This window comes from Bombus terrestris, chromosome 11 (genome assembly GCF_910591885.1).
Source record: "Bombus terrestris chromosome 11, iyBomTerr1.2, whole genome shotgun sequence".
Classification (NCBI taxonomy): Eukaryota; Metazoa; Arthropoda; class Insecta; order Hymenoptera; family Apidae; genus Bombus; species Bombus terrestris.
Window position 1 is genome coordinate 774,266 of NC_063279.1, and position 26,431 is coordinate 800,696.

At 41.8% G+C, this 26,431-nt stretch overlaps 2 protein-coding genes across 11 annotated transcripts in view; one reads left to right on the top strand and one right to left on the bottom strand.

The window, feature by feature from the left end:
• The window catches only part of LOC105666205 (homeobox protein B-H2), a 36,014-nt gene extending 21,204 nt beyond the window's left edge, over positions 1-14,810 (top strand). For 9 of the 10 annotated variants that reach the window (XM_048410616.1, XM_048410617.1, XM_012313357.3 and 6 more), the window contains 6 exons: positions 716-884; positions 5,523-5,706; positions 5,865-6,133; positions 6,640-7,135; positions 7,474-7,611; positions 8,198-14,810. In XM_048410616.1, coding sequence (XP_048266573.1) covers positions 716-884; positions 5,523-5,706; positions 5,865-6,133; positions 6,640-7,135; positions 7,474-7,611; positions 8,198-8,598 — 1,657 coding nt within the window. In that variant the 3' untranslated portion in view covers positions 8,599-14,810. Of the gene's footprint in view, positions 1-715; positions 885-5,522; positions 5,707-5,864; positions 6,134-6,639; positions 7,136-7,473; positions 7,612-8,190 lie in introns of all 10 variants that reach the window. The other variant, XM_048410622.1, reaches the window with a different exon arrangement.
• A 686-nt stretch (positions 14,811-15,496) lies between these two features.
• LOC100643053 (flotillin-2) overlaps positions 15,497-26,431 on the bottom strand; it is an 87,807-nt gene continuing 76,872 nt past the window's right edge. Inside the window, exons 2-8 of the mRNA XM_003398690.4 lie at positions 24,447-24,743; positions 23,695-23,927; positions 22,691-22,810; positions 22,389-22,603; positions 22,118-22,301; positions 21,828-21,974; positions 15,497-21,522 (exon numbers count right to left, since the gene is read on the bottom strand). Of these exons, the coding sequence (XP_003398738.1) occupies positions 21,493-21,522; positions 21,828-21,974; positions 22,118-22,301; positions 22,389-22,603; positions 22,691-22,810; positions 23,695-23,927; positions 24,447-24,743 (1,226 nt within the window). The 3' untranslated portion in view covers positions 15,497-21,492. The remainder of the gene's footprint in view (positions 21,523-21,827; positions 21,975-22,117; positions 22,302-22,388; positions 22,604-22,690; positions 22,811-23,694; positions 23,928-24,446; positions 24,744-26,431) is intronic.

A 26,431-nucleotide genomic window follows, 5' to 3' on the forward strand; every position in this document is an offset into this window, starting at 1 on the left:
GACCGGGGACCGGGATGCGTACTAACGCGCCGCTGCCATTATCGCGTACCACCACATGCGTGCTGCACGCTCGTGCCTCCTCCCGCTAGAGATTATCGTAATTTGTCTGCCACCTTCTGATTAAGAACGCGATTTCGATGTCTGTGTACTTCGCTTCGGAGGTGCGCGAGGATTGTTGCTTTATCCGATCGATTACAGAGATTATCAACCGTTTACGCTCGCTTTATTGTCATAGTTTTCTCTTCTTATTTTGCATTTCTGTGTTTTCTGTTATCGGATAGCGTTCCTTACCTGGATCTCCAAGATCGATACAAAGTACTCTTTTATCTCGCGATTTTCTTCGATCGTATATTTCACTTTAATTTCCTAGATGTAAAGAGTGCATGCGAAACTGATTAACAAAATATTACCAGTAAGCTAGTCGTGTTGCTGCGATCATGTAAGAAAATGATCACGTCGCGCCAATCGATTCGAAAATGCCTGACAAATTAAAAGCTGCGTAATGTAATTTGTAGAGGGACGTAAATTGCACGACCTACGTTTTACTGGTGACTCGATGCTTTTTATTTAAGGGCCTGTGAAATAGCTTCGATAGAATTTCGATAGATTTCATAGTTTGTTGAAACTAATTTATCAACGGTTTATCGGTTCCACATAGATGTAAATATAAATGGAAAATATCGCGTGTCTACATATATCCGTTTCTCTATTCTAGACCGTGTGTAATCCGTTCTGGCACCAGAGAAGTGCATAACAAATTGGAGAAAAATCGAAGGGCGCACCTGAAAGAGTGCTTCGAATTATTGAAGAGGCAACTCCCGTCGCAGGAAGAGAAAAAGTCGTCGAACCTTTCGATTCTTCACGCTGCGATCAGGCATATACAGGTATGTAAATTGACATGCGTAACGTGTTTTGCGATCCATACTCTTTTTCCCTCCTAATTTATAGAGAAGTCTAGTACAATTACTATAATATTCCTTACTGTAAAGTTACATGCTGTTTATTTTACGTAATAGCGAAATCCTGTCTCTCGCAGAGAGTATGCTTGCACGCGAAACGCTTTGGTATCGTAAAAACTGCCAATTATGCTCCCTATTATGCCGCAATGGCTTCCAGTGTCGCAGGTTAGCTGTGTGACCTAGCGCGAAATGTGTGGTCGTGGCACCTGAATATAAAGGCCACGTAATTGTTCCGTTCGATTCGCACGGTCAATGTATCAGTTTCGATTTACGAATTTTTCGAAAAAAAAAACAAAAAAATAGAAAAAGCAAAAGGCAGAAATATTTACCGGCCTGTAAGGGGCGGGGTTGTAACTGCGGTTACTTCGCCACGTAATAATCTTCGGTACGTAAGATTCGACCCGATTAATCTTCCATTCTATTAATCGCTTTCGTTAATATATCGCGTCTCGCAAACTATGTATCGGCGAGTGATGTAACATACCATGATTGTAAATACCAATTAGTCGATAATATATAATAATGGCATATGGTATCGGACCGGAAACAAATCATTTTATTGTATCGATAACAGTATCGATAACAGTAAGAGATCGATTACGCCTATTTTATATTCAGAAGGAAATTTTGACTTCTCCTTGGTACTCGAGTTCGATCCTATCTAATTCTTTTTTCTCGCAATTTCGGAATCGCGAAAGGGACATTAACTTTTCGCGCGACGGCCAGAGAATCGTCCCGATGCGCGTCCCCGCGAAGGTCGACCATACACAACACCTCCTTTCCCTTCTTTCGTGATTCAACTCGAATCCTACTATCAGCCGTTTGGCCTCCTTCTCACGCGCTTGTGCAGCTTATTCTCCGTGTCTCTTTCTCCGTACCCTTTCGGTCTGCGCATGTCTCTCCTTTTACCTATTTACTATACGATCCGTTTGTTTCTTTCCAATATGCGGACGGCATACGCGTCGTTTCCATCGTACGTGTAAACCCAAGGTATCATATTTCTTCTCCTTCTTTTCTCGCTTCCTTCGTCTTTTCCTTTAACCAGATCGACTAATTTACTTGCGATATATATAATCCCGCCTTTACGTGAGAATTATTTTTCCCTTTTTCCTCGCTTTTTACAGTACGGTCGTTTTTCCTCCTCGTCCGATAGTTTCACTCTCTCCGTTGCTCCGTCTGCCGCACGAGGTCGTTTCTAGAGACACGTTGTTCCCCCACCACCGTCTTCTTTCCTCGTATTTTCGTCTTTGTCTTTTCTGTCTCGCGATCCCCACTTCTTTCTAGTCTTGTCTCTTATCTCTCGCTCTCTGTCTGCTCCTGACCTCTCCTCTTTCTTTCCGCGTGTATCTTCTGTCTCGCGTTTCCTCTTCGACCGCGTTTCGTATCTGTAGTCTCTTTCTCTTTCCGTTTCTTCATCCTCCTCCTTCTCCGTTCGCCCGTCTTCGTCAAAACGGCATTGCCTGTGTACTCTTTCGTCTTCGTCGATCGTACGTCGTCTTTCCCACTCTAGGTCATCCTTCGTGTTTCCCCACCATACGAGACGTTCGCTTTCTTCGTCTCCGGTTCACTCCGTGCAGTTTGCGCGTGTGCGTACACGATGCTTCTCCACGTACAAGGTGTACCTGTATTGGTTCCACGTGATTGCGCGGCCATCGGTGTCACGCAGCATGGCACGTACGGCGTACGCTGCTATCCGAACTTTTATCGTTCAGAGCGCCATTGTTGCCGACTTCTAAGTACGAAACGGATGCACCAGTCCGACGTGTCGAAATTGCACGTTGGCTTACCATAACGTCAGGTTTCTGCGTAATTACGTGGTATTACCTGTTCCATGTTTCTGTTGAGCCACCGATCAGCCACGTCTTCTGAACGACGTCATTGACGTATACCGTTATCAATTAAAAACATTTTGTTACATATTTATTAATAAACGTTGTCAATAGATATACGAAACACAATCGTTACGTCTTTTGCCATTATACGGGGAAACGTTAATAAAATACACATATATGTATCAAAGACTAGCTTCTTAAGAATAATTTTCGGTCTCAAGTACGATCATGCTCTATTGTCTCCTTCGGGGTCGAGGATTATCCAAAGTTCTGTGAGAAACGTAGCCACTCACAAATAAACCGCACGATTACCGACGCAATAATAACTTTGTGAATAGCTGCCAGATTTTCAAGATCGTTAAGTATTTAAGCTAGGGTATTATTTCGGAAAATGGTACGGTCGTCACAGGTACTAAGCATCGTTATTTCGTTTCAGTTCGAAATTCGAATAGCAAAACGAAACCTATGGATCCCGTGAAAACGTTCCGTCAATAACCATCGACCAAGATACAACGTAATTATTAGACCTTAAATAGCGTAGTAACGAAACGTTCCCTTTTAACAGCTATAATGAATAAATATCACCGTGTCGAGACAATGCTCGATCGAAATGTAGATATTTGAAAAAAAAAAAAAAAAAGAAAAAGAAAAGCAAGATATACACATCGAAGATACGAATGAAAGGAAACCGGTAATCCACTACCGGTACGACGACACTTTAGACGAGTCTAACTTACTCCATTCTTGTTAGTTGGCGGAAAATCCGCCGGATTCGCGCGCACGCGAGTTCGATAAAGTATAATAAAGTACATGCACGATCTCCGCGGCACGTACGACGTAGCAGATAGGGGAGATGTAGAAAGAAACGAAAACGCTATTTGCGTATATCCGAGAGCGCAGTATTGTGTGTGCGAATCCTGTTGGAGGCGGTTTACCCACGTGCTTGTAAACCGCGCGTGCGCCTATTCATGCAACGGCCTTCGTGCACCTTCCTCCTCACCTCCGCTTCTGTCGTCTTTCTATCTCCTTTTAACTTACCTATCCTTCGATACGCGTGTCTGTCTATTTTTGTTGTGTTTCTCAGCCTTTTTCGCAACGTATATTCCCCTCCTTCTGCTTTCTCCCCTCTCTTTATCTCTAGTGTTGCGTTCTATCTTTGTTGGTCGCCCCATCTTTCTTCATATTTACGTCTTGCTCCGTCTTCCTCTTCTTCTTCTTCTTCCTCTTTTTTTTCTTCTCCTTCTTCTCCTCCTCCTCCCCCTCCTTGTTCTCCGACCAAGGCGATCCTCGTCTCCCACTTACTTTCTTTGATTATCACTGTGTAAGTTGGCGACCCCGGTCGTGTCTTTTCTTTCCGTCTGCGTTCCCTTCTGCGCGCGGCTACGTCGTCGTTCTCCTCTTTCTCCTCCTTGACAATCTTACCACGTGTATTCTGTATCGTGCGCGCCGGTAGCGCTGCCACTTATTGTCACGTGCGTTCCTCCGCGAAACGTTCCTGCCGATAACCAATCGAATGCTTATCACGTTTTGACGGAAAGTCGTACCTACTCGAGATTTCTACTGTAACACGTCTAAGTATTTACGTCTATATTGTTAGTCTTGTTTTCATGCTCCTTTCATTTTACGTTGAATTCATAGTCTAACTTTAGAATTAATCTTAGACAGTGTTGTTTCGCTCAAAAAATATTTACCGATAGAAATTTAATATATATATAAAATATATTAATAAACGATTTAACATCGGTTAATGGACATATCCATCTATTTTACATCGGCCTGAAGCTGTGGTTTGGACCAGTTAGTCCGAGTAGAAGTTTAGCCTAGATTAAGTTCTGTAACAATGTTGTATATAACGGTATAAGGTTGCGTTCGGTGACACGAAGATTACAGGAAAGTTAAATACGTATGGGCCAAGGCGCGAGATCGAATTTTGTAATTTGTACAGCAAATGATGCCGATTTTTCGTTGGAGATTCTTATCGTGGGTCAAAATTGCCACATCGTGAATTTTCTCAGCACTTGTGACGCGAAACGAGCGAGCACGAACGCGTGCAAACTGAACTTGATCAGGTTCGAATTTGCACACGGCAAGAATTTCGTCCTTGCATATTTTCTTTCTCCACGACTTCTCTCGAAACGCATGCATCTCGTTCGCTGGGTATCGGAGTTCGTTGTCACGTGCACCCGTGCACTCGTGCACGGTTCCTTCACGCATGTTCGTGCTGATGTCAAACACAAGGCTTATCGTATTTCGATGGAGAGATGTCCTGAATCTGCAGGAGTATCGTGTGACGCTGGCGTTATGCTATTCTCGAAAACGAAGCCGGGATACGTATAATGGGCTTTCGTCCGCTTTTTGTCGCGTGCACGCAATTTTTCGTAAAAGCTACCGGCTACAGTTTCTGTGAAACTGTGAAACATGCAGGTTTCATAAACAAAGATAATTTTATGCACGACAGATTGCGCAAATTTTCGAGTTTTGGGATCGCAGAAGTTTCGGGGGAACAAATAAATATATATCGCGTTATCGGTCGAAATATATTTGCGCCTTCTCGTTCGCGAATAATCGGAATCTGTCTAGAACACGTGCTTATATAATCGCGAGAACGTGTTGTATTTTACATCGTTTCGGTCGAAAGCTAATTAATTTTTCTGCTCGTTCTATAAAAAAATACGAAACTTTTTTCTACCATCGATTGCCCTGTTTTTTAATTGCGGGGATATCGTTGCAGATGTTGAGAAGGAAGGAACGAGATTACGAACACGAAATGGAAAAACTTGCTAGGGAAAAAATTGCTGCCCAGCAAAGATTACTAGCTCTGAAGAAGGAACTCGCGGCTACTTGGGATCACATCGACTTTAATACTCTTTTACCGGAACAGAATGCGGCTGCCGATGTAACGGCTACGAGAAGTAGTAAGTCTTATAATCGAAATAGGACATTCACATACCTTTTAAACGTACTCGAAGAGAAACGACAACCATCGAAGCGAACTTTTTATAAAATATAAAATCGACGACAAGAGAAAAATGTAAGGTGGCAATTTCTAATTTAAGAATCTTTTTTGTTAAAGTTTCAGAAAACATGGAGGTTGACGTGACGGGGCTCGCACGGGGTGGTACGAGGTACAGTAGTACCAGCAGTTTGAGCAGCGCAGCTACGGCTAGTTCACCGCAGACGCTTCAAAATACCAACGCGACTTCCAATATCCACAATCAGGTTGCCACTGCGGCAGTTGTCTGCCAAGCGCAGGGTATGAATCTTGCGTCAAGTTCCAGAGAGAGTCCACCTGCGAGTTCGAGTCCTGGAACGCCTGCACCTAGCATTCCTACTCCAGCACAGGTACGTTCCATGAGAGATTGAAGACGGTATCGAGCACAAAAGTTCTAACGTCGTCTGAATTGGCTCGGTCGGTTAAGTCCGCGGCTCTGCTAATCCGACGAACGTCGTTGGATCGAATCCCGGTTTGGGCTAAAATCGTAACTAACCGTTTTTATTCGCTTCAAAATGGTTAGTTCGCGAAGTTTATATCGTCTCGAAGCCATACTACTGCAACAAGCAAAAAAGCAGAGCGAGCACAAAACGCAGCAGCAGCACCCCCTTGGACACAACGTTTATGTATCTTTAACGTTGTGTGTGGAACAACGGTGCAAGATTCAAATGCATTGCGAATGTGTTTAATATAACTGGTTTATATATATATATATGTATAAATTAGTTGCCGACCAATGCAACACAATTTGTTTTTGTAGATCTAGAAAGGAATTAGAATATACATTACAGAATTATATTACATATGAGAAAGTCGAAAGCTCGATGCAAAGTAATTTGTGAAATTTTCTTCGTAGGAGAAAGTTAATACTTCACCAACGAGTGGTATAGTGCAGCAGCCGCATCAGTTGCACTTGCCGATCAGCGCTCAGATATTGAACACCAGTCAAGGCTTACCGACGATTGTACCGACCCTTCAGCACCTCGGTCCGAGCTTGAGGGTGATACCCGGTGACACGAGGCAACTTCTGGTCACTCACACCGCTGGCAGCAACGAATCCAGGCCGCTCACGTTGGCCGTGCAAAACTCGCCGGATCAATCGAGGCCGCTTATTGCCGTGCAATCGAACACTGGAAGTGAGCCAAGGCCCGTAGCGTTGGTCGTTCACTCGTCCACGGCCAACGACAACAGGGTAACGTTTGTGCATTCTAATCTGTCCAACAACGACAGGCCGTTGGCCCTAGCCGTGCAATCGTCCGCCAATGACGTCAGGCCAGTTACATTAGTGCATTCGGCAAACGAGGGGAGGCCGTTAGTTTTCGCTGCGCATTCTCCTGCACTGAATGTTACGAGTGAGTAACTCGAAACGATCTTGCCTACATAGCGTAATTACGAGTTCGCTGCTGTCGTTTATTTAAAAAAATCTTCGTTTATACCAAAAATATAAAAAAGATATTCGATCAAGTATTTGCACGACGCACGTTTATTCAGTGCTGTTCAACCTACACCACGATGTCTAGAGAACTTTTCTTATTTTGCTCTCATCGTTGATAGCAATTAAGTAATACGACTGCGTGAATTTGTTGGCTTTCCTACTTTGACGTTTGATGAAACATCCTATTCACGAAGAACATTGATCTATTTTCTCGATCGTGTTGGATAATATCATCGTGCATCGTGTACGTTGCAGATGCTCAAACGAGGATACGAGCGAGTGACGCGCAGACCACGCATAAAATGGTCGGTGGTGTGACACTGGTAGGCGGAAATGGATCGGAGTTGACTAGACTTCCCGGTGGCGCTGAATTGAACATACTGCCTGCAAATGGTAATGCTTTACATTGGATATCTTTCGTTCTTTTCTTTTTATATCCGTATCGTAGTTTAACCACGCTATTTACCGTGCTAATCTTTTCTATATTTGCCACCAGAGGGCAAACCTACAATTCCAATTTCTCGTTAGTTGTCGCGTGTCTATCGGTTTCTATAAAAGCAAGTTCCGGTCTTATTTTTTTCACGTTTCTCGTATACAGCACTATATCCAAGACGAAATCGTACTGTTACGATCTTGTAATAAAACGGTGCTAGATGAAAAGTGGCCATTTGCAGAGCGACTCGTGCGTTGTATTCGTGTACGGGGTTGCTTTGAAAATGGTGTACAAGTATTTTTTTTATATTTATTACGTGCTTTTGATTTACGTCGTGATATTTATTTTTAAAGAATCGTCCCGTAAAAAAGATTTTCAGCAACGGTGCATGTTCGCGAATAGTTAGAATTACCACCAATCGTGGAAAGGTATAGCGGGTGAAAACGATCTTGAGCGCAAGGGATTCGAATCATTCTCTCGTCAGCGTTCGTTTTGGCTGAAAGAAGACAACATATCTTACCGTGCAATTACCCCTATGGGTTGCAGGATTGACGCTGAGCCATGCAGGAGTGTCGCTTCAAACCACGACAGGTAAACCAGGCTCGACAGTGATGCAAAACGCTCCGTCCACAGAGGGTATAGCTCATATCGTTGGCCCGCACACACCTCTCTCCGGCCTGACACCGATCGTCACGCCGATGACCGTCGTCTCGCAAGGAAATCAAGTGACTGCTCATATCCTAGCCCCCTCTAGCCTTGCGGGCAAAATGATCACGACCCCGATCCTCAAATCCGTGGCACAAATGCCGATCGTGAACGCCCAGTATATCAACACCACCACTCTGGTGAAGCCTGTAGTTGTCGTCAGTTCACCGTCAACATCCACGCCACAATCGACGACGGCTTCCAGTACACAACCTTCCTCCACCACACACTCGACCGTCTGACAGAATCAAAAGAAAGTGAAACTAGTTTGAGAAATGGCTCCTGCTAGGTGTATGGAGGCGCGGGCTCGCAGAAATTACGAATTCCGTTATCGTCTAACGCGTTTCGCGCGTATAGGACCGACGGCTATACGCGATCGATTCGACGCTTCAACGAGAGATAAGGCGAAAATCGTAGATCTGGTCAACGAAAGAAGAGACGCAAGAGGCGCGATAATTCTCTCAGTCGTGCTATTTCCAACATCGAGGGAGGATATCTCATTACGCGAAACTTTGCTCGTGTCCCTTCGTGCTTTGGATTTCAAACGTTTCCGCTCTTCCAACGAGTGAGACGACTGAGAGAGATGCGAAGGTGTTAAAAATGCCGTTGCTCGACTTGCGCGATTGTGCACGGTACCTCGAATGCTTCAGAGAAGTACTTATCGAAGGCAAAACTCGTTGGAAATGGGTCAGGGAGATGAACGCGACGAGGCAGCTTCAGACGAAGATGATCTTGTTCGCGTTTTCCGGGAGCATAAGATGGAAGGAAGCAGGCCGATGTACCCAATGGAATTTCTCAATGCGATCGTTTAACGTTCGCAAATTCGACGTTTCGCTGTTCTATTTTTCGCACGATAAAATCCTGCAAAATAAAACGGTCGATGATCGTTGGTATTACGTTGTCCGTCGAGAGATTTCTTTTTCTAAATTACATACGCGATCGTATATTGGAACGTATCGCGAACGAATTCCATCGACGCACGAAATCAATTTGATTCGCGATACTGGAATGTTATTTGCACGATTTATCTTAAATATCTTGGCTGCAAAGTATAAGAGAGCTACGTTTCTTTTTTGGTACCTCGTTGCGATTGAAAAAGTACGGCAAAGACGAAACTAAACCGTGTGTTTACGGAGTGATGTTAAATTAATGAATTGTATGATATATAAGGTTCGTTTAGATGTTTGAAATTGATCGAAATCTGGAAATCGGATGGATGATAAATATGCTTGCGTTTTTAAATTAATCCTTTATGTTAAATAGTGGCTGTGGAGAAACGATTATCCTTTACGCCTGTAATTTACTTTCGGAAACTTAGATGATAAATTGAACTTACGTCGCGTTGAATGCACGTCGAGGAAATACGCATACGTTTCTTTCTCTTCTTTTATACGTCTATACATCTATCTATCTATCTATGTATCTATCTGTCTATCCTTCTGTCTGTCTATCTGTCCACCTATCTATCTATCTATCTATCTATCGATCTATATAGATCTCTATATATACATATATGGATAGATATATAGATAGATGTATAAAACGTGCTCAAGTATTTATTCGTTTCTATTTATTTTATAAAGTGCAACACTGAGCATAAGCAAAACGTTTGCCTTGGCTTTGTAGTCCTGATATCTTTATCGGATTCGTTTCGAAAGGAAGCCGCGGCTTTTCTCGAAAGTCCGAAAGAAAAAAACTGACAGACAAAATACGTATGTGTACGTTTTTAACGATATGGTAGTTTTGTTTCCGGAGAAACGTGTACATACGTGTACATACGTACGACGAAACATTTTGCATAATATTTTTGCCGTAATCGATCAGATAGATAATCGAATTAGGGGAGAAAAGTTTGCGATTTGCGTTGCAAGAGGAAAACAGAATTATCGTATACAACATAGACGTGGTGGTTTATCGTACTATTTTAAATTGTTTTTTCTATGTGTAAGTAAAGGAACAAGAATTTACGTTTCATCTTGCAATATTTTAAGTTTTTCGAGCTTTCGTTCGATATACTCGATGCGAGACCGTTAACGGTTGTTTACTCGATATAAATAGAATATACGATGCGAAATAGCAGTAAGCAACGTTTGTCCCTGGCCACGAACGCCACGAACGTACTTTCGCTCGTATATTTCGATTTATCTTTACGCGATTACGATTATCGACGTAATCACGATGCTGTAATTCGTCGTTCGAGATTTCTTTCCGTACCTGTAGCTTGTCAAATCTTATTGCAAAAGTACAAAGAATAAGCTCTCTCTAATAAGGATCGCGTATCTGTTAGATTTCCTCTTTTTCTTTTTACGTATCTTTACGTTTTCGTAACGCGATTAATCCCATTTTGCTCTTAACAAATTTCCAAACGCGAAGATCGAATCGAAAACGTTTTGCAAAAATCTTGATTCCTACGTTACGATATCATCTTCGACATCGTACATCGTCACGAGCAGTTTCCTCGCGTTTCCGTATCGGCTAATAACATACTCTCGAGGAGATAGACGAAAATTCAATTAAGAACGATTTGAAATTCGCGAACGACGCGCAAAAGCATAGCTAAGAGTTTGAAAGCGGTGTAGCGAGGAATTTTTATACGCGCGTGTGTGCGAATGTGCGTGTAACTGTTAACGGTCTCTTTCGGAATATCACCATTTGTACACTAGTATTATTCTTAACTTGTATCTGCGTATACACACATATATATCTCGTTTTTTTTTTTTTTATTTTTTAAATTATTTAATCAAAGGCTTTGGTCAGTCGGTTTATGCGCTGATTATGTGGGTATATTATATACGCGGCCGCTGTGTATTTCGATCTACCGCGAAAACACGCTAAAGCGTGTAACAAGTTATTGGTTAGCGGAGAGCGCGATATTGTTTTCAGAGCGTTTAAATGCAGCATGGGACTTGCTCAACCCTGTTATCTCGTAGATGCGTAAGAGACGTTGAAAAACGTTATTTCGAAAGAACGTTTTAACGCATTCGTGTTACGCTAGATCATTGTACTACTCGAAATTCGATACAGCTATACACCGCTGTACCGCGATGATTTTTTTTATCGAATTTATATATCAAAGTCTCGAGTAGTATTCCGCGAGTCTGTTGTTTCGTTATGCTTTGGTATGCTAAGTGTATCACTTTGACGAATCGATGTTTTATCTCGTTGCTGCTTATTCTCGTAAATAAACGAACGACGAATGCGTTAAACGAAACGAAAGAAAAAAAAAGAAATTTCGTTCGTTGGATATTATTTCGGCGAAGCACCGTTTCCAAGATAACCGTAATCGTTTACGATCGAGTACTACTAAATTAGCAGAGTTTACGAACGATACTGCCGAATCAATGGTATCTCGTTCTATCAGCGACTCGGTTCGAGTACCTACGTAGTCTCGGAATATTCAGGGAATCTGCACCCGTTTCCACATCCATGGCAAGACTCGTGAAATTTGCTCGTTTTCGTATTACATTACTACCTCGATTCGATTAATCCGCTTTTCATTACCACCAATCTTTCGATTCCGATAACCGATTCCTCTTTTTAGTTGCCCCGATTCCTTCTCTCTTTCAAAACTGTTCGATTTTGTTCGTGCAGTAATAGCAGCGATCGTTGTTGCAAGTGTACTCGTAGGTAGACGCTTCCTTCGAACTTTCGTAAATCCAATCGCTGTTTACGTTTCGCGTAAGTATTTTTTCCACGTGGCGTTGTTTTTAATCTACGCATATGACAATTAAAAGACGGCGGTACGTCGTAACATGCAATGCGATTAGAAGGAATATCGTCTCGCGCAGCCTGTAGCTACGGTGACCTTTTTTCGCGTTTCAACGAAAGTACAGATTCGAAAGCTCGTCGGGCTTCGATCGTTCACACGCGAGACGTCGTTCGTTTCCTCTATATCGCTACAACTAGTCGCTAGCAAAGCGTCAATCGGTCATCCATAGCCGATGACATATCAGAGTTTTCGTAAAGAAGATAAAATTAAAAGGTCGTTTCTATCTTTGTCTCTTAACTCGATACAAAGAACGTGTCGACAGATATCGCAGTTCGTATAAAAGAGATTTCCCGCGGGACTTTCCCGCGGGATGATAAATTGCTGGAGAATATAAAATTCGGCGCGCGCGCACTAGTCATTTCCGTTCCCTCCTTGTTTTTTTTTTTTTTTTTTTTTTTTTTTAAACACGAATCAACCACGCTAGACCTTCGAACTGTAGTTCGGCACTCTGTCGTACCAATTTCCTTTTCTTCTTTCTGTATCTTTTAAATCCAACCTTATGAATCGTGCAATGCATGTAAATACTCGTAGTAGACGTTGGGGGCATTCTTAACACGTTGCGCAGATCGAGTAAGTAGGAAGGCGTGGATCGTCGCTTCGTTCGCCGAACGTGCAAGACGAGTGGCAACCATCGTTTTATCGATTGTTACGTTTGCTTGAAAAGAAAGACTAGTTTTCGAGATATTTCATCGTTAAAACGAGCCGATCCGATCCGACGAAAGTAAACTTTCGGATATATCGAGACAGCAAGCTTTAAGTAACGATTTAAGAAGAACGGAAAAATCGATGGAAAAGTTACTTTTCCGTAACAAAGGTTCTGATTATTTATGCGACAGACGTTTATCAAATCTAACAACTTAGCGCATGCTATTACGATCTTGCGTTTGGCGAAGGAAGAACACGCAGAGAGAGAGAGAGAGAGAGAGGTGGCAAGCAAAGTAAAATCGCGAAAGAGCGAGCGAGCGAGAGAGAGAGAGAGAGAGAGAGAGGAGGGGAGAAAGAAAATAAAAGCGATAAGAAACATTCTTTTTTGTATATAATTAAAGAAAAGTTAAAGGAAGAAAAAAGAAAAAGAATCTCGTCGGCTACTAGAGATCCTCGGGAACAAAATCGATCGACGGGAAAAGAGAAAGTAACGGAGGAAACGTGCGGGGAATCTACGTGTACATGAACAATGTGATATAAATAACTGACAAAATTACTTAGCACTATTATAGCGTTTAAGCAAAAATAAAACAAAAGAAAGGAAAGAAACTGTTAAATCGTTTACAGCGTAGACGTACGATGCTAAATATTATTCGCTAACATCCTAAAAAACGAAACCCTAATTGTATATAGAATTACGAGAGGGAGAGAGAGAGAGAGAGAGAAAATGAGTGAGAGAGTGAGAAGCAAAAGGTGAGAAAGGAGAGAATGAAAAACGGCGTGAGAGTGGAAAAAAGTAAGAAAAAAATTACAAGCTGTAATTATTACGTCGAATATGACAGAGTGAAAGAGGGTGAGGCGGGAGGGGAGGGGGAGAAAGAGAGAGAGAGAGAGAGAGAGAGAACGTCTTGGAATAAGAAAAACCGTAACTCTAGCGTGTCTTGTACATCTCTCGTGATAGTAGAATATCTGTACATTGTATTTCTCGTGTGAATGTGACGACGTGACGTAAAGAAGAAAGAAGAAATAAGTAAATAGAAAAGCAAGCGTGTCTGTGCGTCTTAACAAGAGTGTCGCTATTGTTGTAATCTATGTCGAATTTTGTTGTATATACCATCGCTGGTATATGTAAAAATATGAGAAACACACGGTATATATTACGAACCTCTTCGAACGACTCGTTGCGTGTTGTTGAAAATGTGAGAAAGAGGGAAATGTGGAGGGAAAGACACATACACACACACACACACTATGTAACGCGATAGAAGCGCGAAAGAAATTGAAAAAAGATAGCGTGGCGCACGAGGTGTGGAGCACCCAACCGCGTGCAAACACTTTTTGTTTTCAGAAGGCGTGCGACAAATTTCAATACAATCTGTCACAATAAAAATTGAAGCGTGAAGCGTTGCCCAGTCCTCCTTGCTTCCGCCTTGAACACGGATCTCTGTCTTTGCTCGGCGTTTCGGTCGAATTTCGACGCTTAGCGAGAAATTACGTCGAAAAGAGCGAACAAAAGCCGAAGCAAACAAAAAAAAAAAAAAAAAGAAAAAAGAAAAGAGAAAAAGAATAGAGCAACTCGATGCGAAGGGGTACGAGCGATCGTGTTCCAAACGGTCGATGCATTTTCAATTACTTTCGTTGTTCGAGTGAAAAGGAAAACGAGCGTAGATATGGCGGAGATCGAAATTTGCGAGCGACAAAGTCAGTTACCGATACCGATGCTTGGTTTTTAACTTTGAGTATGTACAACACTGTAAAATTTAACAAGGAGAAGGAGGAAGCGCGAACGTTGCGTCTAAACGCAGAGGTTCGAACATGTTATTCCGTATGAGCTCTACGATATCAAGGGGACTTCTTTTTCCGAAGAAATAGCAGTATTAGATTAACTTTGTAATTATTAGCGATACTAAGTACTATATACAGTATCTCGGGTTTCTTAATCGCAAATTATTACGCGGTGTAACGAGTTTCTTCGATCACGAGTTATATACGAATGTCAAACTATGAGTATATTAAATATGTTTTTTATGAATATCAGAATTGGTAGTATCCGTCGTATCCCTTCGCGTGTGACTTATCGAAATAACGAAATTGCCATAAGAATCGTCGATACGAACCATTTATCGTCCTACATAGAAATATCTTTATTCGATTCGCTTTTCTTTACCGTTACAAACTATCGATAAAATGTAGTCGAAAGTTGGGATAATTCTTATGGTGACTCGTTATCGCGCAAATAATCGTAAAGCGAAAATTTAAAAACGACTTTGCGAGATCAAAGGATCCGCGATAAATAATCCGTCCTACCAATAACGATAATATTCCGTATTTCGTTGACAAAGGCACGTAAGATCGTTTAACACGAAAGGATCGGATATTTTTTCAAAGTTTTCTAATCTTCTCATTTCGCTTCGCAGTTATCGTACGACCTCTCTGATCGTATAAAATTCTACGTAGATCGAACTCGAAGCGTGGAATACGACGAAAAAGTCTCGATTTACCTCGACGATCGGGTGGACGATCGTCTCTTCGGTCGTTGGTTGTGCCGGTGCATAGGTAAGGAACGATTCGATTTGGAACCTTCGGTCGAGGAACTTCGACTACGACTAAACGTTTTGCTTAGTTTTCGTGGAACTTTTCGATCGGTTGGTCGAAGGAAATTCGTTCGTTCTTCGAAAAAGAAAATAAATCTCGACGAAACGAACGACCTAGGCAAAATCGTTTCGTCACTGAAAAACCAATTTATTTTCACTCGATCATTGACAATCATCGTTACAAGGGAGAGGGCGGTAATTACCCGTGATTAATTAATATCGGCATCGATCATCGCACATACAGGACGACAGACGCGTTGTCGAAGGCAAGAACGATAGAAACGAGAAAATTACAATAGCGGTGACTCGCATCGCGACGATCGCGATTAATCGGAAATTTCTCGGCTCCGTATATCCGTTTAATAAAAATACCCGCTAATTCGTATTGCCTGTGTAACTGTACACGCGTACACGGCTGTCTCTCTGTGTATGCGTAAATGTGTGCATGTACGTATATAGCGTATAGGTGTGTTCCATTACTTTCAATCGGAGTAGAGCACATCGTCCTCTCTATCTACGGGTTTACACGCTTCTAGCACGTAAGTTTCAAAATATACAATACTCTCGTGTTTCTCGTTTACAAAAGACTAGATTCATTCGTCCTAGAATTTTGAACAATTCTCCCCCGTACTCTTGCCTTAGTCTTTTTCTTTTCTTTTCTTTTCTTTTCTTATCCCATTTGCTCCGCGATTTCCTTTCTTTCTGTTCCTTTTTTTTTCTGTTCTTTTTTCATTTTTTTTTCCACTTTTTTTGGTCGGTTTCGCAGGTATTCTCGCCCGTCGAAGATCATCGCAGTTTCGTTCAACGCGCGTTGCGTACGCGTACATATACACACTATACATATACATAGATTGAGTATAATAAGCTACGAGTTTTTCGGAGATATTTTTTTCGAACGACGACACTCGCGCGCATCCTTGTCGTGACGATCTACGACTAAAAGTCACGGATATCGTCCGGATCTAGTTTATCGAGGGAAACGAGAAATATGCAAGATTTCGGTGAAAATTCTAAACCGAAGGAGTATCCGTTGCCAGACAACGGGATGATATACTTGGATCCATGATTTTTAGTTCTCGCGATGATTACGCTTTGCAGTGTAGCTCGTACGAACGTAACATCTTAATGAACGTAAACGCACAATTATCGATAAGAACGAGGAAATTCTCGTTTAAACGCGTTGTATATTTTATTCGTATATCTTACTCGACGATCGTAATTATAAATTAACTAAGGATCGCGTACTTTTTACGATCTTGCCGATCGAAAGCTACTCGCGGTTGCACCGAAGTAACGTTGGTGTAAATTATTACAAAATTCAAGATACGTAAATGGCGATAAAATAAGCATAATAAAAGTAAGTATGTACACGGTAACTGTAATATATAATCGAACAAAATATATCGCTAATATATTTATATTTCTCTACATGGTAAAGATATCGTCGACTGAACGAGTATGACGCTCCGCACTTGCATAAAATCAAACGCGTATATCCGCGATCGAATTCTCGAATCAGAGCCGTGCGATCTTTCTCCTCTTTTTCGGTATTTCAATTTAATTAAATTTATTAAATTCGTTAAATTTATTAAATTTATTAAATTTATCGAATTTATCGTTTAGAACAACGCATTAATACGATAGTTACGCTATTAATAATTAATTACTAATACTATTTACCGCTTTAATTATTACCTTAGAAAAGGTATTGTCAATTATCACATAATTTATAACGGGGTAAGAAGGATCACGTGTATAACAGTTCCGTATAAATTCGAGAATTCGTTCGTAATAAAATATCGCCGAAACAGCTTAAAAATCTTGCAAAATTGCCGATCGTTTTTCACGTATTTATCGAAGACAGCGGGCAAAATGTTGATATTCCTTAGTGAAATGCAAGTATTCCGGCAGAAACATATCAAATTACGGAATTATTAAAATCGCGATGACGAAACTAGCTATAAATTAGCAACAAAGTTCTTATTCCGGCTGAATCTCTATGTATTGTGCGCTAAAAAGCAAACTTTTCTCTTCAACGGAACGATATTAAGACGCGGCTATTCTTTTTGGTAGCCTGTGAACTCGCTCTTACAACGAATAACAAAATACGACGTTTGCGTGTACAAAAGGCGGTCGCCTCTTCGATATACGATTAATTACGGTATTCTAAACTGCAAGCGCGAAAAAGAATAAAACGTAAGCGTAAAATATGTCGACAAAAGTACGTTAATATTTAGCCTCGATTGGCAACGCAGTTTCCTTTTACGTAAAGTAAAATATGTATCTATATAGATGGAAAACTACAATTTGAATCAACTTGCGTATCTTAGAAATCAGCTGGCAATGGAAGAAATACGTTTCGTTTCTTTCTTATCCGTGCGTTCGAGTCGCCGAATATTTATACTGTACGTATATATAATGTACTTGAAAGCTTTATTCGTCGATCTGGAATCGATGATCCTCGATCATGGTGGTAAACTGATCGAAAATGAAACGCAGGATAACGAGAATAAATAACAAATAGCAAAAATTGGATAAAGCGAGTCGAGAGTTGCGCGAAACGGTGTTGCTAACGAAAGGGAAAATATTAAATCGTAAAAAACGAAAGCACGATCGTGACATTTACGAGATCGATTTAAATAATCGTCTTTGCGATTTCCTTCGTTTCTGCGAGACCAAAATTGCGCGCACTAGCGATCATTCTTTTGCGATACGAGATTCTTTCCTCGATCGATGCTCGATAGTTCGGACGTAATAGACATTTGGTTGGTAAAGTATTCGCGAAAAATCTCATATAACGGTAAAACAAATATCCGATACGATAAACGAAAGACGCAGCTACGCTAGCCTTTTCGTCATTCGCTTGACTAGGCTAGAACGACAAGGCGCGTATTCCTCTTCATCACCCTTCGTCATCCTGTTTTTCTCTTTTGCGACTCGTTACGCAAAGATAATTTGTAGTATTATGATAGAAGTAATATCCCGACGGGATCGCAACTCGCTCGAGCATATAGAATGAAACAAGAGATCCTCGCGAATCGTTATACAAGCTACGAAGAAACTCTTTCGTTACGTCGATCGAAGATTGGTAAAAAATTCAGGAAGTTACGCGTTATAGAACTCGTTTGTAGTAATAGAAATCGTCTACGCGCTCGTTCGCGACTAGGAAGAAGATCTAGCCGAGAAAAGTTGAAACTTTTAATTGGAATCCACCGAGGATAAATTTCTTAGGACGCGATCGAACGAAATCTTCTCTATCTTTGGTAATGATTTAACGGCGATCGAAAGAAATCGATGGTTGGATGGCTACAAACAAATTTTTCATCTTCTTAACGGATAAAGAAAGGCGACTAACTGGTTCTCGTCTGAGAACGATGCGAGATACAAGTATAAAAACATCCGCTCGGATAGCGTTAGAAAAGTTGTAAGAAGTCGCAAATTTTACGAGTTCTCGAACGTCGCAGGATTCTTGCAACTACCTAAAGCTCTCTGTTCCATCGACGACGATCGATTTATAGATCGCTTCGATCGTTCGATTTAACGCGTCGTCGATCCTGGAACGAAAGTCGAACACTTTGAGTGAAATTCATTTCGATGGGCGCTAGACGATATTTTTTAGAAGCACATAGACGTCGGTTATCTTCGTTTTCTTTCTTCTTTCTTATCTCTTCGCTCGCGTAACGTCTCTATACTTTCGCGGATCTACGATATCGAGAGAACGAAGAACATTTCGAGGCAATTAGAACTTTAAACACGGCGAGTTCTCGCATTGACTACCCATCGGAACGGGTGCGCTAAACGTTTACTAAAAATAGCTTATATAAAACATTTGTTTGGGAGAAATAGAACCTTCTACTTATCTTTTCTCTTCTTTTTTTATCCCTTTATATAATCGGCATTTACACTTTCGATCGCTTATCATAATAAAAATACTATATAGACGTGGACCTTGCACATACGGATCACGACTTTTTTAATTTTCTTTTTTTTTCTTTTAAACTTTTCATTCGATATAATCGTATTTTGAAATTAGTTTGCTCTGTCATCTCGTTTGTACTGCTCTAAATGTACTATACTTTCTTATCTTCTTTTTCTTTTTTCTTTCTTTTTCTTTTGGGAAGACTTTAGCGACGAACGACGGTTGTACACTTCCCTTTTCCAGCGTTTAGATGCTCGCGACAGTTTTTTCCTTTCTTCTTCTTCTTCTTCTTCTTCTTTTTTTCGAAGAAATAAGTCACGATCTGTTTTGCTCGCGCAGGTTCGAAGAGTCCTCTCTTGATAAGAGCATAACTTCTACTTAAAATACGTTTTCAATAGGAAAAACATATATAGATATAAAAAATACGAGCGAAACCCTATAACGAGTAAAAAAATAAACGAATAAAGGATTCCTCAAAGTAGAACGAGAGAAAAAGAACGCGGAAACAAATTTACACAATCAGATCTTTTTTCCTTCGAATTGTCTCTCGCGAGCATATACATCGGACAGGACAATGGAATTTGTACTCGGTGACGCTTGATCGTAATCAGCTATACGAATGACGATTCGATCGTCGTAATCGCAATGTCGAGGACACGATGGACGTGATTTTCGCGCGATAGAATCGTCCGTTTCGAATATGTCGTTCGGAACGATACGAATACGATCGCACGTACAGGCTTTTCTTGGATGCGAGCATTGGATCGCCAACCGAATCGGAAAAAACAGGTGCGACACAACGGAATGCTCGTTACGCGATAGACAATTACCATTCGCTCTGCTACACGACGGCGAGACGATACCGTATTTACAAATTGGTTGGCACTTTCTTCGGTTTGGAGAGTACATCCGGCGGCGGGAATGCTATTGATTCCGATGCGTGGTCAACCGAGAGAATTTCGAGCGCGAACGCGGATCGAACGAGGATATTCGAACGCTCGTTCGCGTGTTCCGTCTTTCTCAGAACTTTTCAACTTGATTTAAAATTTATCTTCTCGAATTGGTAGATATTTTCGCGTATCTTGTTATCGTTGAAATTGTCGTAACTTTTACCCGAAACGAGAGGTTTAATCGCGCAGCTGAATAGAAATCGGAGCGAGAAGCGTAGAAATTAAACAGAGTGACGGCCGATGAAATATTAATTCTACGTGTCTTACTCTAGTGTTTGCACGCACACGCACACACGATAAATACAACGGTCAACGCGTATTAAAAAGACACACGGTGCTACGTAGAGAAGGTGGCTCTATACCTTTCAAATAGAAAGTCAAATTCTAGGAAAACATCACTCGAAAACTTTTATCGAATTTTTACATAAATTTTCATTGAAATATTTTATCAGAAACCACTCTGTACAAGTTCGCTTTAAATCTTTCGGAAAACGACGGAGATATTTCACGCGACAGCCTCGATTCCGTCGAGCATCTCGAACGTTCGAAGCGTCTCGTTCCAAGCGATGTAAGAAACTCCAGTTGCTATGATACACACGTTACTACGAGTATGTACAACGACTACGAACAGTTAATTTCCACGTCGCCTATATCGCACGAACGATGATTTTATCATCCTCCCTCTCCTTTCCCTCGTTAAATTTCTTATTTATGAAGTTGAACACAATTATCGAGAATCTTCGATCACGATAGATTCGGAAATAATAGCGATATACGCGTATCGTGTACTCGATTTCCTCTTCCAAAGAGTTCTCCTAAGATTCTTCTTTCTTCATTCTCCGTTGCTTCTATCTTATAACTTCGGGTTGCGCGACTAACAGTTGCGTCGATGAAAGTTGGGTCGTGAAGAAAGATTCGGTAGGATCGAGGAGATGTTCGAATCGATGTGCACGAACGACGATCGAGCGGAGACGTTTTATGTGCGTTGTATAAAGTGGTCCAGTATCGCGTAACGAAGCATCGAATTTGCCCGATTACGTTCGAAATTATAATCGACGCATTCGACCGATTATGTTCAGCGTCGCTTCACCTACGTCTGAGGTAGAGTAATTCGGGAAAGAGAACGAAGTGCAGTGTCACCGTTGGATGATGCGGAGTTAGCGAAGAAACCTTTGGCAGTATAACGTTCGCTCCTTTCTTCACCCGATTCCAAGTGTCCGATCGCCTGGTCGCCGTTGCTCCCCTTTCATGCTCCGTCATTACTTTGCTCCTGGTATCTTGCTTAACACCTGCGAACGATTCAAACGTTCGAACGTTATTTCGCGTCGAAACTTTACGCGACGAACGAAACGAAACAAAGTGCGATCGAAGGCGCGCCGCTTTGCGATCACGCCAGCGTCCTATCCAATACGTTGGATATTTTTTCGCAATGTTCGTACCGTTTCGGATACTTTTATCGGATTAATCGACACCATAGAAGGATCATCTCTAAATAGGAAATTAATTGACTGAAATTCGCGCTGGTTCTATCGAAAACGGTAATTTCGATAGCGCGCGTTATCTGTATACGAATAAGTAGGGGGCTAGAACGTACCTTTGAAAGATCTACACCGGTCAGTGCTTGAACAGCCGGAGGTACTTGCCCCACAAGACGCGTAATTTCACCGCTGGTCGTCTCGCCTCCGCCCAGAAGCACGATTTCCTCTGTTCTCGCTAACGGCGCGGCCACTTCCGCGGCAATCTGCAAAAATATATATATATCAAAGTTGATTTGTACGTACGTAGTACAAGCACAGAATTTTTACTTTCTTTCTTTTACTTAAAATCCAACGAACATTAAATAACATTTACGATTTAGTTTAATCACAGTGGGTTATCTCTCACCTTTGGCAAGGCGTTCAGGGCGATGTTGAGAATAGCAGCCTCGCCGTACTCCTTGTAGACGGCGGATTTCAATCGCATACCTTCGGCTTCCGACATTCCAACCGCTTGTAGAGCCTCGGCCTCGGCTCCTCCGATCAAACGAATCTTCTCGGCTTCGGCTATGGCCGCGTTTACCGTTTGCGTTCTAAAAACCGTTGTAATTTTGATCACCCGCGTTTTGACGTTCCTAAGTTGTACGCGTTAAGGATATTTCGATACGAGTTAAAGTTACCTTTTGCCTTCGGCCACTTTGCCAATTTTGTAATGTTCAGCTTCCGCGGGTAATCTCACGGTGCTGCGAAGCTCGTGTTCCTTACGACGTACCTCCTGTTCCTCCACTTCGATCTGTTTGCGCCTCTCCACGATCTCTATCTGAATTTCTTCGTTTCGTATCCGTTGCCTTATTTTCGCCGCTTGAAGCTCGTAAGCCAATTGCGCCTCCGCTTTCTATATATCGATCGAATCGCTTTTCATTCGAATTCGCGTCTAGCTACGACGATAGAGAAGATACGTTTCGTCCAAACTGCGACTTACCGCCGTGTTCACTTCCTGGTCGAAATTCGCTTTCTGCAGCTGGAAGAGTCTCGCGTTGTCCTCGATCTTCGTGTCGGTATTGTACTTTATGTCCATCGCTGCTTTCTCACATTCAGCTTCCTATCGATTCGCGTACGAAATAAAGTAAATACGTTTCCGTTCTAGATAAATATACGTACGCGGTATAACGGTATCGGACCGAATAACAGGCGCATACGTGCAAGCGTGAACGAGCTAACTTCTCGTGGAAAAACGAGAAAATTTATCCTACTACGTCGCGTACCGGATCAATTCTGATTTCGATTTCGATTTCGATTTCGATTTCGATGATTTTCTAATACGTTGCCGGCCAAAAAGGAAAAAATGCAAACGGTTCCTAGTTTTCGAGATATTTCGTATTTAGATTTTATACTTATTTTATTCAATCATTTCCATTGCAAATTGAACTTGCACCGAATTCGTACGTATAAAGCTTCGACATTGTTGGGCATCTTAGACGCAAAGTTGCCTTGTAAGCGTCTAATTTTTCTCTAAGCTAATCCACGGCTTCGTTCAGCGACTCTGTTGTCTGCGTTCGTTTCTCTCCTTTTTTTTAAAGATATTGTACGCGATAATAAAAGCGCAAAGTACCTCGCTGTTCATAGTCGCCGAGATCGCTCTTGTTACGAAAGAAATTGCGAAACAAACGAACGCAGACGGGCACGGACGAATCTCAAGTGGACGCAGAATCTCCGAAACGGAGCTCGATCTAGCCGTTTAAAGGGACAAATTTTACTCCAGATTTTTAATCTAATTTTAATTTTCTCGAAAATGTTCTTCGGAGGTTTTCTCGAGAACTAAGCTTCGAGCGAACAAATTTTATCGCATATTTTCTTCTTATTTCTTCACAAGGAAACACGATCGATGTATGCGCGTGTAGGCGGTCGGATCCAGTATAGTGTACGATTGTACGTGCGATTCTATCTGGGTCGCACGCTCCTATAGAGCTTTGCGTATGAACGTACCCGAATGCCAGCGTCGCGGTTCGCCTCGGCGACGCCAACGTCGGCGTCCCGTTTAACAGCCGCAGTTTGCGCTTTGCCAAGCGAAGCCAAGTATTGAACGTCGTCGTAGACGTCTTTTATCGTAAACGATAGAATTTCGATGCCCATGCGACCGACGTCCGGCGCGGCCACCTCTCTCACTAGCGTCGCGAATTGATCTCGATCTTTGTACACCTCCTCCACCGATAGCGTGCCTGAAAGTTTTTCCAATTTTTCCTCGTCGTTTCTTTATCATACGCATCTTGGACGATACTTTCACGAGCTTTAAACTTTTTCCAATTTCATGCGCCGCGATATCGTTGTCCGTACAACTGCATAAGCTCAAAGGTAAAAGATTTGTACCTTCGTTTACGAAGTTCGCGTTCCAATTGCTCGAAACGGCCGAAGCATTTTTAACTACCGCGAAACGATGTTAGATATAAGATCGCTGCGTCGAAATTACCATTCCGTCGTGCCAGATACAAAGATGACAGAGGACCGTCATCGTTTCGAAAATGTTACAAATATTATAGCTATCGATTCGAAACGTCTCTCTGTTGTACAAAAATTACGACAAGTTAAAAACACGTATTCGAAAAATACTAGAATTTCATCTTTTCATTTTTCTCACAAATTACGATAGCGTCTATGAAAACTCGCGATCTACAGCGCAAATATTTAAGCAGCGGAGTCGAAGATTTTCCATTTTTTAATACGGTCGACGTAAAATTTACCTAGTATTGCACGAAGATGACCCTCTAGGGTAGAAAGGATGGTCGATTTGATTTCGTAAACGCTCTTTCCTAGAAATTGTTCGCTGGCAGTGTGTAAAAGTTCGTCCGCTTTCATGATCTTGCACTGTGCTACTCCGGTGACAGTCAACGGCACACCTTGTGCGGTTTCTACGTTTTCGCAGACAGGGTTCAGTGTCATAACCTCGAGGGACAGTCGCTGGACGTCGGTAACGAACCACCATGTGAAGGCGTAGCCACCGACGATCGTTCTCTTCTTCATGGACCCGCAACATCCTCCTAAAAACATAATCGAGAAGGAAATTTAGTTCGTCTTCGTATCGATGAAATCCAAACTTTGTCCATTCTTTTCACGTATCTGATAAAAGACAACGATTATTAAATTGTACATTTATTTATTTTGAGCGAAATTTAAATAAACCGCTTTCGAATAATCTGTCGTTTAAGTCGATTAAATCGTTCGAACAAAACAAGAAATAGTTCGATTACTCGTTGCGGTGTTCGAGCCGAACCGAGTTCTCTTTTTATAAATATCGCGGTAAAACCACGATAGCGAAGGAAAAGAATTTCTGCAACCGTAGCAGACTGCGAATGTATGGATGTATTACGTTTAACAGAAACGAACCACGGTAAGTCGCCTACAATTTCTCCCTTCGTAATTCCGAATAAAAGCATGGTAATTACGATCGATGCGTATTTAAAAGTAGAAAGCATCGCAAACTTTAGGGAGAAAGTACGACTTATTACGTAGGGTGAATCATCGCGGTCGCCATAAACTTCGTTTCCTCGTCGAATCGAATTACCTTTCGCGATAGAAACTTCGAAGAAAATAATAAACGGCGAGCATCGAGCAAGCGTTTGATAAGCCGAGCTCGTTGCAAGGCTTAATTCCAATTTAAACGACCGTTTCCATTGGATGTCTATGAATTGTAAAAGCGCCCCGATCCCTTAAACGGCGACGAGAAAAGCGACGGATCAAAATACGAGTTTAATGAAATTCGACCGAACGGGCGAACTTTTTCCATGTCGTTCGTCAGGATACAACGATTCGATTTGTAATTCAACGATCGTTAAACGTAATGAGGATGGTGTTGCGACAGTAAGTAGGTCATTGTTGTATGGCAGCCGGTGGCGTGGCGTCGCCGACTTTTTACCGTAAGTTCATCGGGTGACGTCAAAGGTGATTCCTCGAACGCAGGATATCGCGTTCACCGCGAACGTGACGCGTAGCACGTAATCTACTATCTGGGAAATGAGAAAAGAAACGTTCGATAGCTTTCGAATCTCTTTGCCTCTGTTTTTCTACAGCTTGCTTACGTACGCGGATATAGATTTTTGGTTTGCTTTCGAGCGGATAATAAACAAAAGTTGGGGGAAAAAAATTAACGTCGTGGAGAGCGGAACAAGCTTGAAGAGACAGCGATTAAACGAAATAACGTAAATAGATACCGATATTGTGTAAAGTTCGAGATTGGCAACGATTGGGATCGTTAACGTCACTCGCGTATGCTTGGAATACGTATCGAGAAATTTTCGTTCCCGTGTCACGGTAATTCAAATTCCGTTTACGGTACACTTTGGTGTTTCTAAATTTCATCGACGACGGTCCAGTCTTGCGGTCGTATCTTTTCTAGTCGTTTGCGTTAGAGCGCATCTTGAAACAACCTCGAAATAGAGAAAATACTCGAAACGTCGATCTTGACGACGTATTTCGAAGTCGTCGTTAGCTAACTTAAATAAATAGCGTATCTCTTATTACGCTATTCTCCGAAACTGTTAAAGTTCGTTTACGCCATACCACCGTAAAATGTATATTTCTAGAGCAGAATAACGCGATAGTTCGTAGAACGTTGGAACAAGCTACCGAAAGTACAAGTCGTATCGAACGCGATATCCGGCCGTATATAAGTAACATTCCGTAGTTTTGTACGTATTTTTGTTCTTCTTAGATGAAAACGCGAGCCATT